The sequence below is a fragment of the Trichomycterus rosablanca genome, chromosome 25, assembly GCF_030014385.1.
Source record: "Trichomycterus rosablanca isolate fTriRos1 chromosome 25, fTriRos1.hap1, whole genome shotgun sequence".
NCBI classification, from domain to species: domain Eukaryota; kingdom Metazoa; phylum Chordata; class Actinopteri; order Siluriformes; family Trichomycteridae; genus Trichomycterus; species Trichomycterus rosablanca.
Genome location: NC_086012.1, coordinates 12,142,314 through 12,163,337, shown reverse-complemented (window position 1 = coordinate 12,163,337; position 21,024 = coordinate 12,142,314). Strand labels below are relative to the sequence as shown.

General features: G+C 42.3%; 2 protein-coding genes across 7 annotated transcripts in view; one reads left to right on the top strand and one right to left on the bottom strand.

The window, feature by feature from the left end:
• The window catches only part of LOC134302380 (myomegalin-like), a 64,050-nt gene extending 54,855 nt beyond the window's left edge, over window positions 1-9,195 (top strand). For 3 of the 5 annotated variants that reach the window (XM_062987462.1, XM_062987461.1, XM_062987458.1), the window contains 11 exons: window positions 148-264; window positions 616-805; window positions 885-1,009; window positions 1,689-1,934; window positions 2,178-2,279; window positions 2,441-2,646; window positions 3,198-3,341; window positions 3,592-3,730; window positions 4,228-4,274; window positions 4,431-4,488; window positions 6,032-9,195. In XM_062987462.1, coding sequence (XP_062843532.1) covers window positions 148-264; window positions 616-805; window positions 885-1,009; window positions 1,689-1,934; window positions 2,178-2,279; window positions 2,441-2,646; window positions 3,198-3,341; window positions 3,592-3,730; window positions 4,228-4,274; window positions 4,431-4,488; window positions 6,032-6,159 — 1,502 coding nt within the window. In that variant the 3' untranslated portion in view covers window positions 6,160-9,195. The remainder of the gene's footprint in view (window positions 1-147; window positions 265-615; window positions 806-884; window positions 1,010-1,688; window positions 1,935-2,177; window positions 2,280-2,440; window positions 2,647-3,197; window positions 3,342-3,591; window positions 3,731-4,227; window positions 4,275-4,430; window positions 4,489-6,031) is intronic. The other 2 variants (XM_062987459.1, XM_062987460.1) reach the window with 2 other exon arrangements.
• prkab2 (protein kinase, AMP-activated, beta 2 non-catalytic subunit) overlaps window positions 1-20,771 on the bottom strand; it is a 32,349-nt gene extending 11,578 nt beyond the window's left edge. Inside the window, exons 1-8 of one of the 2 annotated variants that reach the window (XM_062987463.1) lie at window positions 20,680-20,771; window positions 17,024-17,220; window positions 16,660-16,817; window positions 16,445-16,538; window positions 16,189-16,303; window positions 15,482-15,615; window positions 14,541-14,609; window positions 10,813-14,447 (exon numbers count right to left, since the gene is read on the bottom strand). In XM_062987463.1, the coding sequence (XP_062843533.1) occupies window positions 14,370-14,447; window positions 14,541-14,609; window positions 15,482-15,615; window positions 16,189-16,303; window positions 16,445-16,538; window positions 16,660-16,817; window positions 17,024-17,179 (804 nt within the window). In that variant the 5' untranslated portion in view covers window positions 17,180-17,220; window positions 20,680-20,771 and the 3' untranslated portion in view covers window positions 10,813-14,369. Of the gene's footprint in view, window positions 1-10,812; window positions 14,448-14,540; window positions 14,610-15,481; window positions 15,616-16,188; window positions 16,304-16,444; window positions 16,539-16,659; window positions 16,818-17,023; window positions 17,221-20,679 lie in introns of those variants that run through there. The other variant, XM_062987464.1, reaches the window with a different exon arrangement.
• Between the last annotated feature and the right edge of the window lie 253 nt (window positions 20,772-21,024).

The following is a 21,024-nucleotide window of genomic DNA, read 5'->3' as shown; positions in this document are numbered from 1 at the left end:
CTTGCACCCAGGGTTTCCCAGTGGAACCGGACTGTGCCCCGACCCCTACCAGGATAAAGCAGTTGATGATAATTAAATAAAATGAATCTGAGTCTGAATGAGTCTGTAAGTACTTAATGTTAAAATGTTACATGTATGTCTCCACAGCAGCACCTACGAACATCTATATTCAGGGCCTGGACACTGTCACCCAGCTGTCCAATGAGATTCGCTTGCTGAAGGAAGAGAATCTAAGTCTCCAGTCCAAACTGCAGATGAGCAGGGGTAAGTCCAGTTTCTCTGCATCCTTCTGTGTTGCAAGATCAGCTCATCAGCTACAGATCTGGAAATCTAGATCACTCTTTGAACAGTTTTGTGTAGTTACTGTTGTCAAAACAAATTCCCAATAATACCAATTTCGGGGTGCCTGAGGCACATTTGTCAGTGCACTCTCTGTGCCAGTTCCAAGCACTGATATAAGTAAGAGTGTTGCGTCAATAAGGGCATCCATGTAGACCAGGATCTGCTATAGCGACCATTATGTGTGTATTGAATTTGATATTAAGGTTTGATATTAGTAAGATTGTAAGAGCACTAAAGATCAAGTTTATTTAAATGACTCTAATTACTCCTCAGATAACAGTGAGGAGGTAGAGCAGTTGCGAGAGGCGGTGTTGTCTGGACGGGCTCGGCTGAAGCAGGTCGAGTTAGAAGCTGAGCAGTGGAAGGATGAGGTGAGGAGGCTCCAGGCACACATCTGTGAACAAAGTCAGCAGATCCAGCAGATGCGCCAGGACAGGCAGAGCAACCAGGAGCACAGCAATAGGTCAAGCAAACTGCTAACTAGCTTTTATTTAAGAGCATAAACCAGATGCCTGTACTCATTGTTGTTTGTGTGTGTGCAGGCTGCAGCATGAATTGAGTCTTCTCCAGCAGCAGCTGTCAGAAAGCAGGCAGCTGTTGCACTCACTGCAGTGTGAGGTGCGTCTGTATGATCGGATGTGTGCTGGAAACAAGGGCGCCCCTGCAGGTAATTATTTTTAAGTGCAACTTAAAAGATAGACGCAGCCAATGGGAGCCAATGATGTGATTATCAGTCTGCCTTATTTTTTATGTCCATATAAGGTCCTTGCTACACTATATGGACAAAACTATTAGAACGCCCATTCAAAGAACCGGATGTGGGTCTCTCTCTGTCAGAATGCGATTACGACCTCTGCCGGCTGATTAGAGGCGCCTGCACAGGAGATGAGGAAGAGTGCCCTTAGGGTGTGTGTCTCCGCATGCAACGCTAGGCGGCGCCAAACTCATCAATGTGTGGGTGGCAAAAATGCATCTGGCTGCTGCTCATGTTTCGGAGGGGATATGGGTTAGCTTCGATCTCCTCGGTCAGGGCAGGGTTCGGCATATACAGAGAGGAAGCACGATGCAAATTGAACAATTGGATGCGCTAAAGGGGGGAGAAAAAGAAACTCCTGTGGCCTGTCCAGAACCCTGGATGCTATTTTTGACTGAATGGGCATCAGTTCCAACAGACATCCTTCAGACAAATCTTGTGACAAGCCTTCTGAGAAGAGTGGCTGTTGTTATAGCTGAAAGGATCACATAGAAGTCACTCTATATTTAATATTATGTGTTTTTGAAATGGGATGTTCTGATCACGTTCTAGTCTTAACATGAAATCACCATGCCCCCTTCTTCCTTGGCAGGTTACCTCTCTGAGATTCCATACGCCTCGTTTCCACTTGGGGGAGAATTAGGTGAGTTGATGGTGGAGGTACGGGCTTTAAGGACCCAGCTGGAGCGCAGCATCCATGAAAACAGCTCTCTCAGAATACAGCTACAAAAACAGCTGGAACAACAGTTGACCTCAACCAGTTTGGATTCAAGACCTTCATCTTTAATCCCAGCCAGCCCACTGAGGGACGCTTTCTACAGGAGGCAGTTGCTGCACGGTGAGAGCACAAACTGTAGTGTAGGAACATAAGCTGGGTTACATGTGGTTGCCTTTCAGGGTCAGACATGCTACTGAAAGAAAACATCTGGAGTTAAGTGGGGGATTTGAAAGTGGTTGGGAATTAGGATTTAGACTAAGCTCTGATAGTTTGACTGGAATGTGCGATATGCGATAAAAGCAACTTTAGGGTTGCCCTGCAAATGCATGGTGTGTTAACCTGATTGTGGTATGTCTTCTACAGACCCATCTCCCTCTCCTCCAGTAAGGGATGTTGGCCCATTTCCTGCTGGCCCCCCGTGTTCTCCTTTTTCAGAGCTTGAGGAGAGCTCACTCGCAGCTAACGGTGTGTGCATGCTAACTAATAACACTAATCTGATTCTCCTACTATGTCATAGTTTCTGCAGAATGAACTCATAAAGTCTACAGTTAATATTCAAATGCCTCTGATATCATTTTATTATCTCTGTGGGACCTTATTAACTCAAGGTTAACATGTACTTTTAGACTCTCTGGAGCCACATTCTGAGCTGGAAGGTGATGCCCCGGATGGTTCGTTCGCTAACCGGAACGGACGACATGCCATTGGGCACGTGGATGACTTTGGTGCTCTGCAGCAGCAGGTGTTAGAGGGCAGAGGGTTGGTGCAAAGGATGGAGGCCACGCTGAATACCTGCCTCAATACTGCACTGATGGAGGTCAATACAGGGAAGGTCAGTACAAATTCTGAAGTAAACAGCAGGGGATTTTACCGTAGTCCTGAAAGATCAGCAGTTTAGTTGCAAAGGGGTCAAAAATATGAAATAACATTGTTGATACTTACAATTATAGGGTATTACAGAATGCCCTTATTTGTCATATATACAGTTGTACAGTACTACTACTATGGGTCAGCCATCATACGGCGCCACTGGAGCCGAGAGGGTTAAGGGCCTTGCTCAAAGACCCAACAGTGGCTGCATGGCAGAGCTGGGATTCGACCTCTCAACCTTTCAATCGATAGCCCAAAGCTCTATCCACCAGGCTACCACTGTCCCTTATAGGGTAGTATTATAGAACTGTAAATGATGTTATGAGGTTTAGATTGACTAATTAGATACGATACATTTAGATACAAGACACGTTGGTTCTGCATGTGCCAGGTGGTTTCGTCAGTGTATTTCATTTTACCCACCCCAAATCATGCCAGTAGGTGCAAGTGAGTGAATAATACTCTGATGTCCTAACAGCTCACACCATTTTACCTCTCTATTTCACTGTCTAGGCTCTGGATTATGCCAGCATAAAGACTTTGTTAGCTAACACTAAGACTCTGAGGCAGATTCTGGAGGAGGCATTTTCTCTGCTTAAGATGTTCTGGAGAGCAGCCTTGCCAAGCAGTGACAGTTCGGCACATTTTCTTCGAAAGGTCAGTGAGAAATGACCACCATAAACAACCAAGCATTTTCTATATAGAAAACCAACCAGGTCCTGATAATACAGGTCATGCATGCGTACATATTACAATTTGTTATGTTTATTTATTAAGATTTTAACGTCATGTTTTACACAGTTGGGAACACTCCACCTGGGAATTCAACCCAGTGCTACCTACTGAGCCACCGTGCCTCCCACCCTTTGTTAAATAACTACAAATGATTATGTGTATGTGCATGCAGGAGCAGTCAATGAAGGAGGAGATTCAGTCTCTGCGTACCAGGATAGAGGAGCAAGAGGAGGTTTTGCAAAACACCATACAAAGGCTGAAGAGCACCAGTCGGACTAAAGAGAGCATGGAGACCTTCATCGTCAACCAGTGTAAGTTACTGCTGCTGTACACAGTATATCATTCCACCCTAAAATAAAGCCAAGCTAGGGTGCTCAGGTGGCACAGCGGTAAAACACGCTGTAGAACACTGAATTCGTCAGTTCGAATCTCAGCTCTGCTACTGGCAGGCTGGGCGCCTACACACAACAATGTAGGGAGGGTGCCGAACGGGATTCCTCATAACTGATGCAGTTACGACCTGGCGCCTGCACAGAGACGATGGATCATGTGATCAGGGTGTGACTCTCCATACACAAAGCTGATCTGCAGTCGGCTACTGCACACGTGTTGTGTTAGTCACGGCTCTCCTCAGTCAGGAGTGGAGGTCAACATCAGTAGAGAAGAAGTGTAATGCAATCGGGTAATTGGATACGACTAAATTGGGAGGAAAAATGCAAAAAATTGAATTCAATTAATAAAGCCAAGCATGAAATGTGTGTGTGGAATATTTTCTCATCTAAATAGTTCTTTTTGTTCTGCATTTTAGTGTCCAGGACTCGAGACGTGCTCAAAAAAGCCAGAACCAATCTGGAGGTGAGAATGTAGCTTCAGTGCAGAGATTCCCCATTGTTCTGTGTACAGATCCCCACGTGTGCATGGAGAAAACCCTACTGTCCTTCGTTTTTCTGCCCTCACCTTGTCTGTCTCTTGCTCCTTCTTTTCTTTCTTGTTTTGTCTGAGTGAATCCAGAAGAACCAGCTCAGGATTTCATCCTTAAGCTCTTCCTCCTCCTCATCCCTTTACCATGGTAATGGTTCGGTCTGTGCTCTTCTCTGCCGTGTGCTTCACTCTGCCTGTGCTTGGACTGACTCTGATCCTTGACATTGCTTTTTCACCCTGTCAGCTCTGATTACTGATTTCTAACAAAAGCGTTCTGGCTTTTTTGATCAAATGCTAGTGAATTCCATGCTTAACCATCACGAGGGGTCTTCAAAAAGTTTCCGCACTGTTATATTTCCATTGGAAGCGGTGAGGGTTGGAGGAGTAGTAATCGGTCGTGTCTGAGAGACTGAGAGATGCTTATAGTCCGGATTTAGCGCCATCTGATTTCCACCTTTTTTGGACACTCAAAGAAGCTTTAAGGGGAAGAAGATTTTCATGTGATGATGATGTGAAAGCAGAGGTGCATCACACTCAACCAAAAACATTTTTTGCTGATGGCATTAAAACGTTGGTACGACGCTGGAAAAAATTATGTAGAAAAGTGATGTCATTTGTTTTTGAAATTCTTAATAAATAGAGTAAAAAAAAGTGCGGAAACTTTTTGATGAACTTCTCAACACAAAGCTCCATCCATCAATAAACTGGGTTATGCTGTAAAATAGCTTTACCACCTCCTTCCAATTCCTCCACAACCCTTCAAGCTTCTATTTTTCTAAAGTGGAAGCCACCGTGAAATCCAGCCCAACATCCACAGAGTTCCCTTTATTTACTACAGTTGAAGGTGTGGCCTGCATTTGTGTGTGTGTATATACTGTATATGTATATACAAGTGCAGCCGGAACCATTTTCCACCCATGCACTCTGCACAGGCGCCTCTATCCGCCCGTCAGGGTCCTTACACAGCGTTTGAAGACCCCACCCACATATTCCGGTCATCCCTCCCTGCAGGCACTACCAATTATGCCCGCTATGTGGCACCCAGCCGACCCAGCAGGCCAGGGATATTCAGGAAGCACACCAACCTGTCAAGGGTAAGGAGTATGGATAAATTGGAACTAATAAATTATGACCCAGGGTTTATCATCCATCATCTGTTATTATCAGTGCATGACCTTATAAATGCTTGTGAAGTCAGGCACTGGGGGTAGGGGCCATGGTTTTGGAAAAAGTGGTCCAACCATCCATATGGTGTGTGAAAGATTTGGATCACTTTACTTGCAATGTGAACACAGCCTAAAAGCATTTATGTGCATTCATTCACCCAAGGCAATCCATTTTATTAACAAGCTAATGGACTAATTCCATTTCACACACACATACACACACGCTTAGTTTCATGGCAAAAGAAGATAAACAATAAATGTGTGCAGTGAATGTGATACATTAATGGTTTTCTGTCAGTAATAAGATGCAGTTTTTTTTATTTACTAGACTAATACTCCTTACCCTTGACAGCATTTTAATTTATTAGACGAATGGTCTTAATGTTTTGCCTCATCTGTGTATATTTGAGTTCTTTCTCTGCTGCATACAGACCCGGTCGTCTCTATAACCTCTATATCTCTTGTCATAAACTTGTCTTAAAGCAAAAACTGATTTTGATATTAATGTCTTTGATTCCTGTTAAGGTCAAATCCTCAAAGGTGCCTTCCCAGTGTCTTCTGATTGGGGTGGTGTGACCCCTGAGATTGCCATGGAAACCAGCCCGAAACACGCCAGGAAGCGCAGCAGGGAGTGCCTTTACCAAGAGGCGTAATAAACCAGCTGAGCCGTGCTACGCCTCTCCACTTCTCCTCTTCTGCCTTCTCTTCTTCCTGTGTCCTCTGGCCTTCTTGTCTGTTTCTGTTCTTTACTTTGCCTTGTGGGATGGGAACAGCACCCGGGCGGACGGTGCTGTGTGGCGCGGCTGCCGCAGAATGTATTGTAATGGCAGCTTGTCAGCATTCAGGAGTGTGGTTGCATATTAGTTCGGTGTGGACGCATATGGTACAAACTCATTCACTACAGAACAAGAACCTGCTGTTGAAGATGCATATATGATGTTGCAGCTGATCATACTGCCGCTAAATTTCCTTGAGAAGCTCAGGGGCAACATTATTTAGGGGCAACACATTATTTAAGACAGCGTCTGAACCGCAGATCCTTAGACTTTCCGACCACTGAACTACCAGTGCCTATATCGAAGGCTCAATCAGGCAATAGCTTAAAGCTCAGATTGAGTTTAGTGAGTTCATTAAAGGACTTTTAAGCCTTTCGCTATGCCAAAATACCAGCCGGAGTGTTTGCTGATTGTAGCTTTAATAGCATGTGCAGTATAAGTATAGGTCACTGAATGCAGCTTACACTGAAACTCTGTATTTTATAAAGCTAAAAGACCGTCAGTGCAATATTATGACTTGTATTATTATCCTGTATTACTACTGATCTTGTTCTTGGGCAGTATTTGCATGGTGGAGTTAAAAAAAAATAAGTAAATGAAGGAAAATTAAGCTGTAAAATGAGGTTCACAGATACTTGCCAAAGTTTGAACTTCTGTTTTCAGTATTCTTTTTTGTATTAACCTGTCTGCCATCCAGAGAGGCTTCTGAAGCCTATAGATGGGTCAGGGGAATTTGGAAATGTCACTTTGCATGACCGAATGGAGAATGAAATTGAGTGTCCGGTTCAAGTATGATTTAAATAGTATATGCCGCTCAGGTGGCGCAGCGGTAAAACACACGCTGAACACCAGAGCTGGGATCTCGAATACATCGTATCGAATCTCAGCTCTGCCTGCCGGCCACATGAACAACGATCGGCCTGTTGTTCATATATGGGTGGGATATTAAAAGCCGGATAGGGACTCTCTCATAAATAATGCAATTACGACCTCTGCTGGCTGATTGATGGCGCCTGCACAGAGATGAGAAAAGGGTGCTGTCAGGGTGTGTCTCTCCGTACACAGTGCTGATCCGCATTGCACTCGTCAAAGTGTAGGTGACAAAATGCATACGGCTGCTACCCACGTGTCGGAGGGGGTGTGGGTTAGCTTCGTTCTCCTCAATCAGAGCGGGGATCGGCATTGGTGGAGAGAAAGCATGACGCAATCGGGCAATTGGACACGCTAAAAGGGAGAAAAAGGGGGAGAAAATGCATAAACTAAATATAAAAAAATCAATAAATAGTATACAAAATAAATACACCGCCAACAAGCTACACAGTGTCTACAAATAACTACTAGTTATTGGTTCCTGCTCTGCTTAACTTAACTACACTGTCGAGACAGGCTGGGAGTGACTCAATAAGGTCCTGGTGGGTCGTCCCAGGTATCTGAAGCCATGCTGACTGCAGTGCATCTCACATCTGCTGGCGGGGGCATGGGGGAGGATCCATAGAGCGAACACGCCAATCGAGGTGGTCCCACAGATGCTCAATTGGGTTCAAGTCTGGGGAATTAGGGAGCCAGGGTAGTACTTGGAAGTCTTGGTCATGCTCTTCCAACCAATGTGGGACATTTCAAACCGTGTGACGTGTCGCATCGTCTTGCTGGAAGATCCCATCCACCCCAGGAAAGACAATCAGCATGCAAGGATGGATTCGTACCCAAATCTGTTGAGAGTGCCTTCCACACCTTATATAGCCACCAAGCCAGCTCACGAAACGTGACTTCCTTCATGAGCTACGCTCTGCAGCCGTCTAAAGTAGGAAGTCATAATAATGTGACTCGACAGTGTACAACATCCATATTTAGTGTCAGCAAAAAAAAACCCCACAATGCATGCTTTAATTAATTAATGTTTGAACTTTTTAAACAGTCAGTATAAAACCTCCTATAGTACTATTTTCTGAATGACTGCTACTGGATCACATTCATCATTTTCACTAAATGCATTTTAGTGAACATATGGGTTAAGTAATTGGACCAAAACGCTGCGGTACCTCCACATATTCGTATCGGCTCAAATCTGCTGAAATAGAGAGAACAAACTTTGGCAAGGACCTGGTGGGACCATGATTTGCTTACCGATGCTACAATCACGTATTCTGTCACAGTTTGAGACGCCGCTTGTATCTGTATTGTGCTGTTTAATTTCTGCTTTCTAGTGCTGTACATACGTCGCTTTTAATTATATTATTTTGTGTTTTACTATGATTAGGATGAGTATCGGGGTAGCTGTGCAATAGCAAAACAATTATTTGCAGCATTACCTTCTTTTGAATCAGTATTGTGCTGCTTCCTGCATCCTAAGTAGTGCATAACCAGATAGATATGCTAATTTATAAAAGCCAGTATAGTCATGGCTTGGTCCTGAGGAACTGAAAAGCTTTGTAGTGTTTATTTTATAGCACGTTGATACAAAGCTTGAGGAAATGTTGCTTCGCTTGCCTATAAGCCAGAAATGCAGTATTATTTATTCTCTGCAGTAAAAAAAACAATCATTTGAACTACTGCTTGGTGTTAGTTGTAGATACGGGAATATTTTAAGCAGCGAGCCTGGCCTTGCTTGCACTTAGCAATATTTGGGCCACGAGTACATTTCTAACCACAAAGAAATAAGTGTTGACTTTTGGCTTGTTAAGAATTGCATACCAGTACCAAAGTTGTCAGTTTTACTATGAATCTGATTGGAGTTGAAGAATTAATTGGCGTAAGCAATCCCTGTATATTAATTTAAAGATGGACACATGAAATTTTAATGTGGTAATTGGGAAAACTTTACCAAGTGTATATGATATGATGATTTTTGAGGACTCATTTGTTGCCACGGAGTCTGCTGTGTTTGTCATGCAATAAAAGGTCACGGATAAATCATGGTCCTCGTCTGCGTTTTTGTTTTGCTTTTTGGTCACGGTGATTAAGACAGTTTCGGATTACAAGATTACGTATCATGTACACCCAAAGAGCTGAAAATGGTTTATTTACATTTAACTCCAATTAATGGAGTTAACAATTATTATGTATTTATTTATTAGGGTTTTAACGTCGGGCGGCACGGTGGGTAGCACTGTCTCCTCACAGCAAGAAGGTTCTGGGTTCGATCCCCAGGTGGGGCGGTCCGGGTCCTTTCTTTGTGGAGTTTGCATGTTCTCCCCGTGTCTGTGTGGGTTTCCTCCGGGTGCTCCGGTTCCTCCCACAGTCCAAAAACATGCAGCCAGGCTAATTGGAGACACTGAATTGTCCTATAGGTACCTGGCCGCTAGGATGCATAAACCAGTGCATTGTAGTGCCGGTCCCAAGCCCGGATAAATAAGGAGGGCCGTGTCAGGAAGGGCATCCGGCGTAAAAACTGTGCCAAATCAATAATGCGGATCACGATCCGCCGGCGACCCCTAACAGGAGCAGCCAAGGAAATAGATTTATTAGGATTTTAACGTCATGTTTTACACACTTTGGTTCCATGACAGGAACGGTAGTCACCCATTACACAAGATCCATCAGTTCACAAGTTCAATGCCAAACAGTCATGGACAATTTTGTATCTCTAATTCACCTCACTTGCATGTCTTTGGACTGTAAGAGGAGCTTCCGGACGAAACCCACGCAGACATGGGGAGAACATGCAAACTCCTCACAGAAAGGACCCGGACCGCTCCACCTGGGAAACGAACCCAAGATCTTCTTGCTGTGGCCCAAACTGCTGGACCCAAACACTTCCCTTACAGTCTCATAATCCCTCCTCATCCACTATAGTTCAACTATAGTTGAAGACAAAATTAATGCACAATTACTGTTAATTTACAGAATTTTTTGGAACATTTGTAGGATTTACAAATATCTAATTTTGTGTTTGTTCAGTCTGGCAAATAAATAGAAATTGTTTACCTAAATGGAGTCTGTGCTAACATTGTGACATCACCAAGGGTGCCCAAGCGTTTGCACTGGACTGTATGATAATAATGCAGTTATTAATTCACTGTAGTTTGGGGAAAAGGATCATGCCTGAAATTCCACCTACTAATTGTCATATCTTTCATACTGGATGCCAAATATTTTAATCGAACACCACCTCCCTATTCCCCAGTGTCTTGATGTTTATTTTTCATGCTTGTTTTTTTAGTACTTCTGATAAATTTTCCCCTGTAATCACAGAAAAAAATTTATTCTGCAGAGCTTCAGTTAGTTGACACTGGAAACATCTCAGAAACTGAAATCTTGTCTAGTGATAGTGATGATAAGGATGAAGATGAGAGGTAGAATTATAGTGATAGACTTGAGAGTAGGTGAGTATTATATTTCACATCAGGCACATCGTTCTAAAATAATTATATAGAGGTCCATGTACTCTACAAAGCCCTAGGTGAAGAGGTAAGAAAAGCTTTGTATGAAGAGAACACACACAGAATTGGTAAAGAGCATATTGAAAATATGGACACACTGTATTTCTTTACATCTTTCACAACAATATCAGAAACACTGCAGAAACAGAAACGGCATCATTCCTTTTTATTGGCAAACAAATCCAGTAAATAATGTACAACTCGTTCAAAGACACAGCATACACAGATCATACAGCACTGCAGATACAATCACAAGTGTTAAACAGTGCCATCAAGCACCTTAACACCACCTGAATCCTTAATACGTGTCAAATGTGACAAAAACCTCATAGAAATGTCTGACTGTCACCTATTGCTTATTATATCAAGAGACCTTTCTCTACAACCAATACATGATCATTTACAAACACTGTGCACAATAATACATTATAATATTTGGGTTACAGAGGGTGCAGGTTCACCCGGCGCCAAGGGTACCCGATTCATTCGCATGATTTATCCATTGCATAGCCGAGAGACTGAAAACTCTCTGTCTGAACTCTTACTGAAAGTTGTTTTATGGGTAAAGTGCTTAGACAATCGCAGTAACAGGCAACCGTATGCACATGCGCACCACAAACAATTAAATATTAAATACAGAGTCTGAGTCTGACAAACTGTAGTTTGGTTTAATAGCATGACTCACGCCAAACACTAAGAGAAAAGCCCTTGGTTTAATGTACACTGTTTTTTAAAATTAGCACAGCCTTTGGTACAGCAATATAACCCTTTTAACAACCACCTCAACAACTGTTTTTTTTTTTTTTTATTACCCCCGTTTTCTCCCAATTTAGCATAGGGGACCCCAATGGCGTCCAAGGAGGGTGTATTTTCGCCTGACACACACGCCCTCCGACATGTGCGCAGTCCACCAATCCCTTCTTATTCACCCATACTTCAGTGGATTTGCATGCGAGGTCGGCTTCGCATACGGAGAGCCACGTCACGATCTCTGCGCTCCTCCACTTTCTGTACAAGGTCCTTACACAGTGTTGATAACCCCGACCTCTAGTCCGGTCGTTCCCACCCAGCAGACTGTAGGCCAATTTTGTTTGCTGCTGCAGGCATTAGCCAATTGCGCATGCTAGAGGGCGCCCAGACGACCGGTAGCAGAGCCGAGATTCGAACCCAGGAGCTCAGAATCTCAATCTGTAATGCCACAATTAATGGTTGTTTTCATTGCCAGATGACTTGTACTGTACCCAAGTATGTGTGCTAGATTTGGTTACCCTTCCTGACCAGGGACAAGTGTATTAAAGCAGGCCGTTTGTTTGGCGTGAGAAACATTGGCAACTAGAATGAGACATTACAAGTGTGTATTTAAAACTTAACTGTAACTGATTCTATTAAAGTCTTGAAGAATGTAGACGACAACAAGGGCAGCCTGACAAACACCAAATCGTCCTGTGCTTGATTCTTAAGCTGACTAGTTTATTTAAATACATTCTAAAAGCCCTTTTATTCAGCATCACACAATCGTGATCACATGATCCAAATAAATAAAACATGAAACTCTAAAATCACAAAGCTACCACAGATATAAGCCTTGGTCTGGCCACAAAATGAATTTTTGGAACAAGAGCATTAGAAAACTGCAGGGAGGAAGATGATGACTACTGAGTACATTTACAAAATAGCCAGAACAGAAGAGGAGCTACTGAACCATATTAAGTTACGTGTGCATGTAATGAGGCATCCAAATGACAACATTGACGGCAGGGTATAATGACAATAAAGGTTCTTCTTCTTCTTCTTCTTATGCCAGGACTTGTGGTAGGAGTCTGCTACAAAAGACACGAGACAGAGGGCATTGGAGAAAGGTGAGTCATCTGCGCAAATCGTAACAATAATACATTATAATATTTGGGTTACAGAGGGTGCAGGTTCACCCGGCGCCAAGGGTACCCGATTCATTCGCATGATTTATCCATTGCATAGCCGAGAGACTGAAAACTCTCTGTCTGAACTCTTACTGAAAGTTGTTTTATGGGTAAAGTGCTTAGACAATCGCAGTAACAGGCAACCGTATGCACATGCGCACCACAAACAATTAAATATTAAATACAGAGTCTGAGTCTGACAAACTGTAGTTTGGTTTAATAGCATGACTCACGCCAAACACTAAGAGAAAAGCCCTTGGTTTAATGTACACTGTTTTTTAAAATTAGCACAGCCTTTGGTACAGCAATATAACCCTTTTAACAACCACCTCAACAACTGTTTTTTTTTTTTTTTATTACCCCCGTTTTCTCCCAATTTAGCATAGGGGACCCCAATGGCGTCCAAGGAGGGTGTATTTTCGCCTGACACACACGCCCTCCGACATGTGCGCAGTCCACCAATCCCTTCTTATTCACCCATACTTCAGTGGATTTGCATGCGAGGTCGGCTTCGCATACGGAGAGCCACGTCACGATCTCTGCGCTCCTCCACTTTCTGTACAAGGTCCTTACACAGTGTTGATAACCCCGACCTCTAGTCCGGTCGTTCCCACCCAGCAGACTGTAGGCCAATTTTGTTTGCTGCTGCAGGCATTAGCCAATTGCGCATGCTAGAGGGCGCCCAGACGACCGGTAGCAGAGCCGAGATTCGAACCCAGGAGCTCAGAATCTCAATCTGTAATGCCACAATTAATGGTTGTTTTCATTGCCAGATGACTTGTACTGTACCCAAGTATGTGTGCTAGATTTGGTTACCCTTCCTGACCAGGGACAAGTGTATTAAAGCAGGCCGTTTGTTTGGCGTGAGAAACATTGGCAACTAGAATGAGACATTACAAGTGTGTATTTAAAACTTAACTGTAACTGATTCTATTAAAGTCTTGAAGAATGTAGACGACAACAAGGGCAGCCTGACAAACACCAAATCGTCCTGTGCTTGATTCTTAAGCTGACTAGTTTATTTAAATACATTCTAAAAGCCCTTTTATTCAGCATCACACAATCGTGATCACATGATCCAAATAAATAAAACATGAAACTCTAAAATCACAAAGCTACCACAGATATAAGCCTTGGTCTGGCCACAAAATGAATTTTTGGAACAAGAGCATTAGAAAACTGCAGGGAGGAAGATGATGACTACTGAGTACATTTACAAAATAGCCAGAACAGAAGAGGAGCTACTGAACCATATTAAGTTACGTGTGCATGTAATGAGGCATCCAAATGACAACATTGACGGCAGGGTATAATGACAATAAAGGTTCTTCTTCTTCTTCTTCTTATGCCAGGACTTGTGGTAGGAGTCTGCTACAAAAGACACGAGACAGAGGGCATTGGAGAAAGGTGAGTCATCTGCGCAAATCGTAACTGCGTAGTGACCTGACGTGAGTTAAAAATGAAAGCGCCACCTTTCTTTTAGTCGAATCAACCGCTTTTAATAAAACTGGGGCGAAGCTATTTTCAAACCAGATAATAGTTTAAATACACAAAAAAATGCACATTTAAAATACCAAACATATTTAAAAACATAGTGTATCACAAAAACACTCAAAAAATTCAACACTGCAATAGCCTAGTTGTCCAATAGTGATAACATGCACACACACACTTTCCTGTATGGTAATAAAGTGACCGTGGGTAGCAGATCCAGTGTAAACTGGTACGTAGTAACACCACAGCCACATGGAGCAACAGAACAGGTATAAACGTGCTCAGGTGTCAGGTTTCAGATGGGTTTATAAAGCAGAGAGGTGACGTACTTCTTCTTATACCTGTGAGTTGCACTAAGGACCATGACACCATCCTAGAAAATAAAAAAAAACAAGACATTAGAAGCTGGTTTGTTTTATACAGATGAATGTACATGAATGTGTGTGATGGTTCTGGTTATTCCTACCTTTATTGAAAGTGCGTAGAGATGGTTTAGCATCACATGATTGGGTTCAGGCAGCAAAGCAGGGTCACACTACACAGAGATTAAACCAGATTAAGCACCAATGCATGATGCCATTGATAAATATTAAATGTTTCGCTTACTGTCTCACACAGAATCATTTTTCATATATATATATAACTAGGGCCCTACTAAATTCACGGGATAATGTGCTTAATTTAATGGACCTGGATTTTTAAAGAAATGTGCCACATTTCACGGTGGTCATTAAATTACACTCATAAATTAAATGATAGAATGAATGAAAGCTACAATACACAGCACAGCCTACCTTAATGGTTGAATGTAAACCTAGAACATCCAGCGACGGTGCGAGGCTCCATCTCAAATACGAAAATTCTCCCGTGTCCACAGAACTGGTTGGGAGTTTTCCAAACTAGGTTACCCTTGTCGTGTTTTTAGCTGCTTTACACTTCGACATCTTGGACATTTTGACTAAGCGATTGCTAACTGAATTGCCGTAGGATTGCTTGAACTGCCTCATAGTCCAAATTCACCAGTAAACATGACTGCATATTGTGTATTACATGGGAAAAGGTTTGTTTAGGTAGGGCCTTAAATGTAATATAGCCAGGACAATGCCTCAGATCACCTCACATCTCAAATTGAAATGATTTGTTTTCTAGTATTTGATTTTTCCTGCTGTTACTGTGATCCAGGATTCTGACTATAAATCTAATACAGAGATCAAAGTAGGCTCAATCTGTGAATTAAAAATGTAATTATGTGGCTTGGTGTTGTCACTTAAAAGCCTCTATATAAGGAATAATGCATGTACTATATTTAAAAAACAAATAAATCTAAAAAGTAAATGTCAGGACACCAAACTGATGGGCTGACTGGCAGCATTTTGGAGCATATTTTTGTTGTGATTAGGTACTTACTGATACGTTTGTGTCTTTGTTGAGAATAACTTGGAGGAGGTGAGGGGGAAGGATAGGCGGGGCCTTGAAGCGCTCCTCGGGTCGGAACATGTACATATTCTGTCCGTAGGGACCCGGTGGTGAGCTGGACAAATCTGAAAAAGCAATTGAGACTGTTTTTGTAAATAGTTACTATCTTAAATACATTAAAATATAAGAAAAAATGGACCAGTGAGGAGCTCCAGTGGTGCAGTGTTAAATTCTGCTAGCACACTACCGCTAGGATCCAGGGTTTGAATCCACTGCAGTGTTATGAGCCAATCGAAAGTCTACATACAGACACTACTGACTATGTCTGGGCTGATGTGGCCCTGCTATGGATTCTCATCTTATCAAGTTTGGTATGGAGGATCTCCAGTGGTCTGCACACTGCCCTGACCTTAAACACCTTTGGGATGAATTGAAATGTTACTTGCGACCCAGGCCTTCCTGTCCAACATCAAAGTCAGATCTTACAAAGGCTCTTTTGACTTAAAAGCCAGAAATTCCCACAGACATCCCTAATGTGAGTTCCTCCCTCACATACAGCCAACCGTGTTTGTGTGGACGCCCGGTCAGGTCGGTGGCTCAGCTGAAAATCAAACTCTCATTTTTACTTTGTTACATTATAAATGTAGGATTCATTCACAATGAGTAAGTGTCACATGCACGGTTCCCACGGTTCTCACCAGACGTGTCTGAGCACTCCAGGGAGTCCACCTGCAGCGCATCGAACACCTCAAAGTCAGATTTCTTCACCTGAATCAGGTTGTTAATGGTTCCCATCTGACTAGTCACCACCGGCTGCAGACCAAAACATTGATTAGGGTTTAATTTGCAGTTAAAGCTGTTTACACTTTGTATGAACAGAATAACCTCTAACTAAGGCAAAGATGTTATATATGTATAATGTATAGAATCATGTTGTTTTTTTGTTTTTTTTACCTTTGAAGGATCATGAACCCACTGTCCATCAACAAAGAACTTGTACTGATGTTCCCCCTCAGGCAAATTCAGAATCGCAACAAAGTCATTATGACTTTTGTGTCAGGGAAACAAAAAGAAACATACATGACATAAGTAGCACTTTAATAATGTATTAATAATGTGACCCACATTTTGTCCATGATTTTTACCGTGAGTCTACTGTATTAGAATACCTTTTATTGAGTGGGATCTTGCTGTTCCAGTTGTTGAAGGAGCCCGAGATGTAGACGTCTGTCCCTCCTCCGGCCCAGCGAATCACCGTGGGACGCTCCTGAGGGCCAGTTTTTACCAAGTCATCCAAATCTGGAGGCATGTCTTTTTCTACTGGAGCCTAGCAGAACACACAAGTCATGTCTTAACTACACAAGCCTTTATCATACACACTGGTAAACAAAAGGTAGCGCAGTGAAAAATGATGCTAGTCCACTATTGATGGGATCCAAATTTCCAATCAGACAGATCGAGGATCTACATATGGCATCAACGTATAGATACGAAAGGCTATGTCCCTTGTTTTATTCATCAAGTTTTTCTCACCTTTGTATCAGGCCCGTGTGTATTAAAAATGTTAGGATCATCTGTGCTGTCCATCATCTTGCTGGGTTCATGGTCTTTATGTCCAGCACCACTGTCTGCGCGATGGGCCTTCGGGCCATGGCGGTCAGCAGCTATGCGATCACTGGTGTTGCCCATCGTCTTATCAACTTAGACAGACCCAAGAATTCTGCTTCCGACTGCACGGAAGTAAAAATAAAAACATCTTAAAGCTACTGAGAGAAGAATTCAGTGCAGGTCAGGTCTGGAAAATGTTTCAACCTTTAACTTAATGATGCATTGAGTTGATACTGAGCACTGGGGCCAACACTGGTCTAAATGGTGGGTTGGTATCGAATCAAAATCGAAAAGATTAAGAATCTGATTGTGTCGTTATGCCATAAATAAGTGTGAAGTTGGTTGACTACTTTCAAGACACGTAGGGACTAGACCACTTTGCTGATATCTTCACTGATAGTGATTTTTTTTACCACTGTCTGCAGTTTCTAAAAAGAGATTTGAATATGGAAACAGAAGCAAAAATACTTCCAGACACAGAAAATTCCCATGATGGGATGGTGGGTCCAACAAGGCAGGGTCCCTGGTCTGTTTGACTTTTCCAGACTTTTGAAAAGTGTGAGAACACTGAACACGAGTAGCATTTATAGGATCCTTAATTCTGCTTTTATTTCGATGTAGTATATGTTAAAACAAAACACAAATATGCTAGCAGCCACATACTTATTATTTTGTTTTCAAATATGATGTCTAAAGGACGAATAGTGGGAACAGCGGTAACATAGAGAGCTGAGCTATGGCTTTAGGCCAACAACTGGAAAGTTGTGGGTTCAAATCCTGGATCTGGCCTTTACGGCTTTGTTGTACTGTAAACATGTATATACAGTGTATCACAAAAGTGAGTACACCCCTCACATTTCTGCAGATATTTAAGTATATCTTTTCATGGGACAACACTGACAAAATGACACTTTGACACAATGAAAAGTAGTCTGTGTGCAGCTTATATAACAGTGTAAATTTATTCTTCCCTCAAAATAACTCAATATACAGCCATTAATGTCTAAACCACCGGCAACAAAAGTGAGTACACCCCTAAGAGACTACACCCCTAAATGTCCAAATTGAGCACTGATTGTCATTTTCCCTCAAAAATGTCATGTGATTTGTTAGTGTTACTAGGTCTCAGGTGTGCATAGGGAGCAGGTGTGTTCAATTTAGTAGTACAGCTCTCACACTCTCTCATACTGGTCACTGAAAGTTCCAACATGGCACCTCATGGCAAAGAACTCTCTGAGGATCTTAAAAGACGAATTGTTGCGCTACATGAAGATGGCCAAGGCTACAAGAAGATTGCCAACACCCTGAAACTGAGCTGCAGCACAGTGGCCAAGATCATCCAGCGTTTTTAAAGAGCAGGGTCCACTCAGAACAGACCTCGCGTTGGTCGTCCAAAGAAGCTGAGTGCACGTGCTCAGCGTCACATCCAACTGCTGTCTTTGAAAGATAGGCGCAGGAGTGCTGTCAGCATTGCTGCAGAGATTGAAAAGGTGGGGGGTCAGCCTGGCAGTGCTCAGACCATACGCCGCACACTACATCAAATTGGTCTGCATTGCTGTCACCCCAGAAGGAAGCCTTTTCTGAAGTCTCTACACAAGAAAGCCCGCAAACAGTTTGCTGAAGACATGTCAACAAAGGACATGGATTACTGGAACCATGTCCTATGGTCTGATGAGACCAAGATTCATTTGTTTGGTTCAGATGGTCTCAAGCATGAGTGGCGGCAATCAGGTGAGGAGTACAAAGATAAGTGTGTCATGCCTACAGTCAAGCATGGTGGTGGGAATGCCATGGTCTGGGGCTGCATGAGTGCAGCAGGTGTTGGGGAGTTACATTTCATTGAGGGACACATGAACTCCAATATGTACTGTGAAATACTGAAGCAGAGCATGATCCCCTCCCTCCGGAAACTGGGTCGCAGGGCAGTGTTCCAGCATGATAATGACCCCAAACACACCTCTAAGACGACCACTGCTTTATTGAAGAGGCTGAGGGTAAAGGTGATGGACTGGCCAAGCATGTTTCCAGACCTAAACCCAATAGAACATCTTTGGGGCATCCTCAAGCGGAAGGTGGAGGAGCGCAAAGTCTCGAATATCTGCCAGCTCCGTGATGTCGTCATGGAGGAGTGGAAAAGCATTCCAGTGGCAACCTGTGAAGCTCTGGTAAACTCCATGCCCAGGAGAGTTAAGGCAGTTCTGGGAAATAATGGTGGCCACACAAAATATTGACACTTCAGGACTTTTTACTAAGGGGTGTACTCACTTTTGTTGCCGGTGGTTTAGACATTAATGGCTGTATATTGAGTTATTTTGAGGAAAGATTTACACTGTTATATAAGCTGCACACAGACTACTTTTCATTGTGTCAAAGTGTCATTTTGTCAGTGTTGTCCCATGAAAAGATATACTTAAATATCTGCAGAAATGTGAGGGGTGTACTCACTTATGTGATACACTGTACATCAAATAAAGGCATTCAGCCTGTCCTAGTTTATGACTAGATTATAACATAGTATGATGGCTTTAGAGCATTTACCAATGTTTAACTGCATTTATTAACGATTATACCAGAAGTCTGTTTTACATTTAACTTTGGTAAAATTTGGTAAGAATTAATAGTCATACAACACGTATTTTCCCCCTGTACCCAATTTATCAACCAATAGCAACAACCTACTGGATCTATCTGGTCACCACTGATCAGATAATAGTTGGTTGGTGGACCATTCTTAGCACTGCAATGACACTGGCGTGGTTATGACATGGTAGTGTTTGTTGTTTTGATATTAGTGTATCAGGCACAGCAGTGTTAGTGTTGTTGGGATCTTTTAATCTGATTTGAACCTATTGATCTCTTTATTAGGCTGGGGCAGCAGTCTATTACGCTGGCCCACTATTACAGTGGTAATAAAGACATTGCCCAATTGAGACGTAGAGCTTTGGGCTATCAGTGGGAAGATTGTCGGTTCAAATCCAGCCACTGATATACAGCCACTGTTGGGCCCTTAAGCAAGGCCCTTAACCCTGTCTGCTCCAGGGGTGCTTTACAATAGATTATAACATAGCATAAAGGCTTTATAGCAGTAATTAAACAGAGGGGCTGCAGTCAGTCATTGTATAGCCACAAATATCATATGTAAGGTAGATGCAGCTTGGAAAATAGTCCATTTATGTACGTACCAGATGGGTGTACCTAATAAATTGCTCAGTGAATGCACACGCTGTATTGTTGTTAGTTATAACCGGAGACGCCCACTTTACTCAGCGTTTCTCCTATTAACTTCTAACAAGTCTCACAACACTTGACTGCAGTTTTAGTAATTGATTTACACTTATAACAACAGGAAGCTTTAACTGCGGCGATACATAAACACAACAGCGCTGAACAAACACTTTACCACAGTGTTATGCTAACAGTCTAGCTACCTGCTAACCGCTAACTCAGGTCAATAACCCAGAGAAGTCGCAGCTCGCTCTGGACGTTACCAGTTCTAACCAGGCTTATAACACAACAAATATCACCAAACACGAGTGTTCAACGACTGTATTTTAAATAAAAGTAACATAAAACATTTTTACCTTTAATAGAAGTTTTTCTTAAACTCGCTCCTTTTAAAGCAACTTCCACAACATTCTTTATCCTCTTTAGGCATCTACGGCACGCCAGATGCCCAAAATAGAAATAGTACCGAAACGCGTTTGCAGCAAGTAAGGGCATGAAAAGTTTGAAGGAAACTTTTATTATTATTATTATATTATTATTATTATTATTATTATTACTATTATTTTTTTTATTATTATTATTATTATTACTGTTGTTATTATTACTGTTATTATTATTGTTATTATTTTTATTGTTGTTGTTGTTGTTGTTGTTATTATTATTATTAATAATGTTATTATTATTACTGTTATTATTATTAT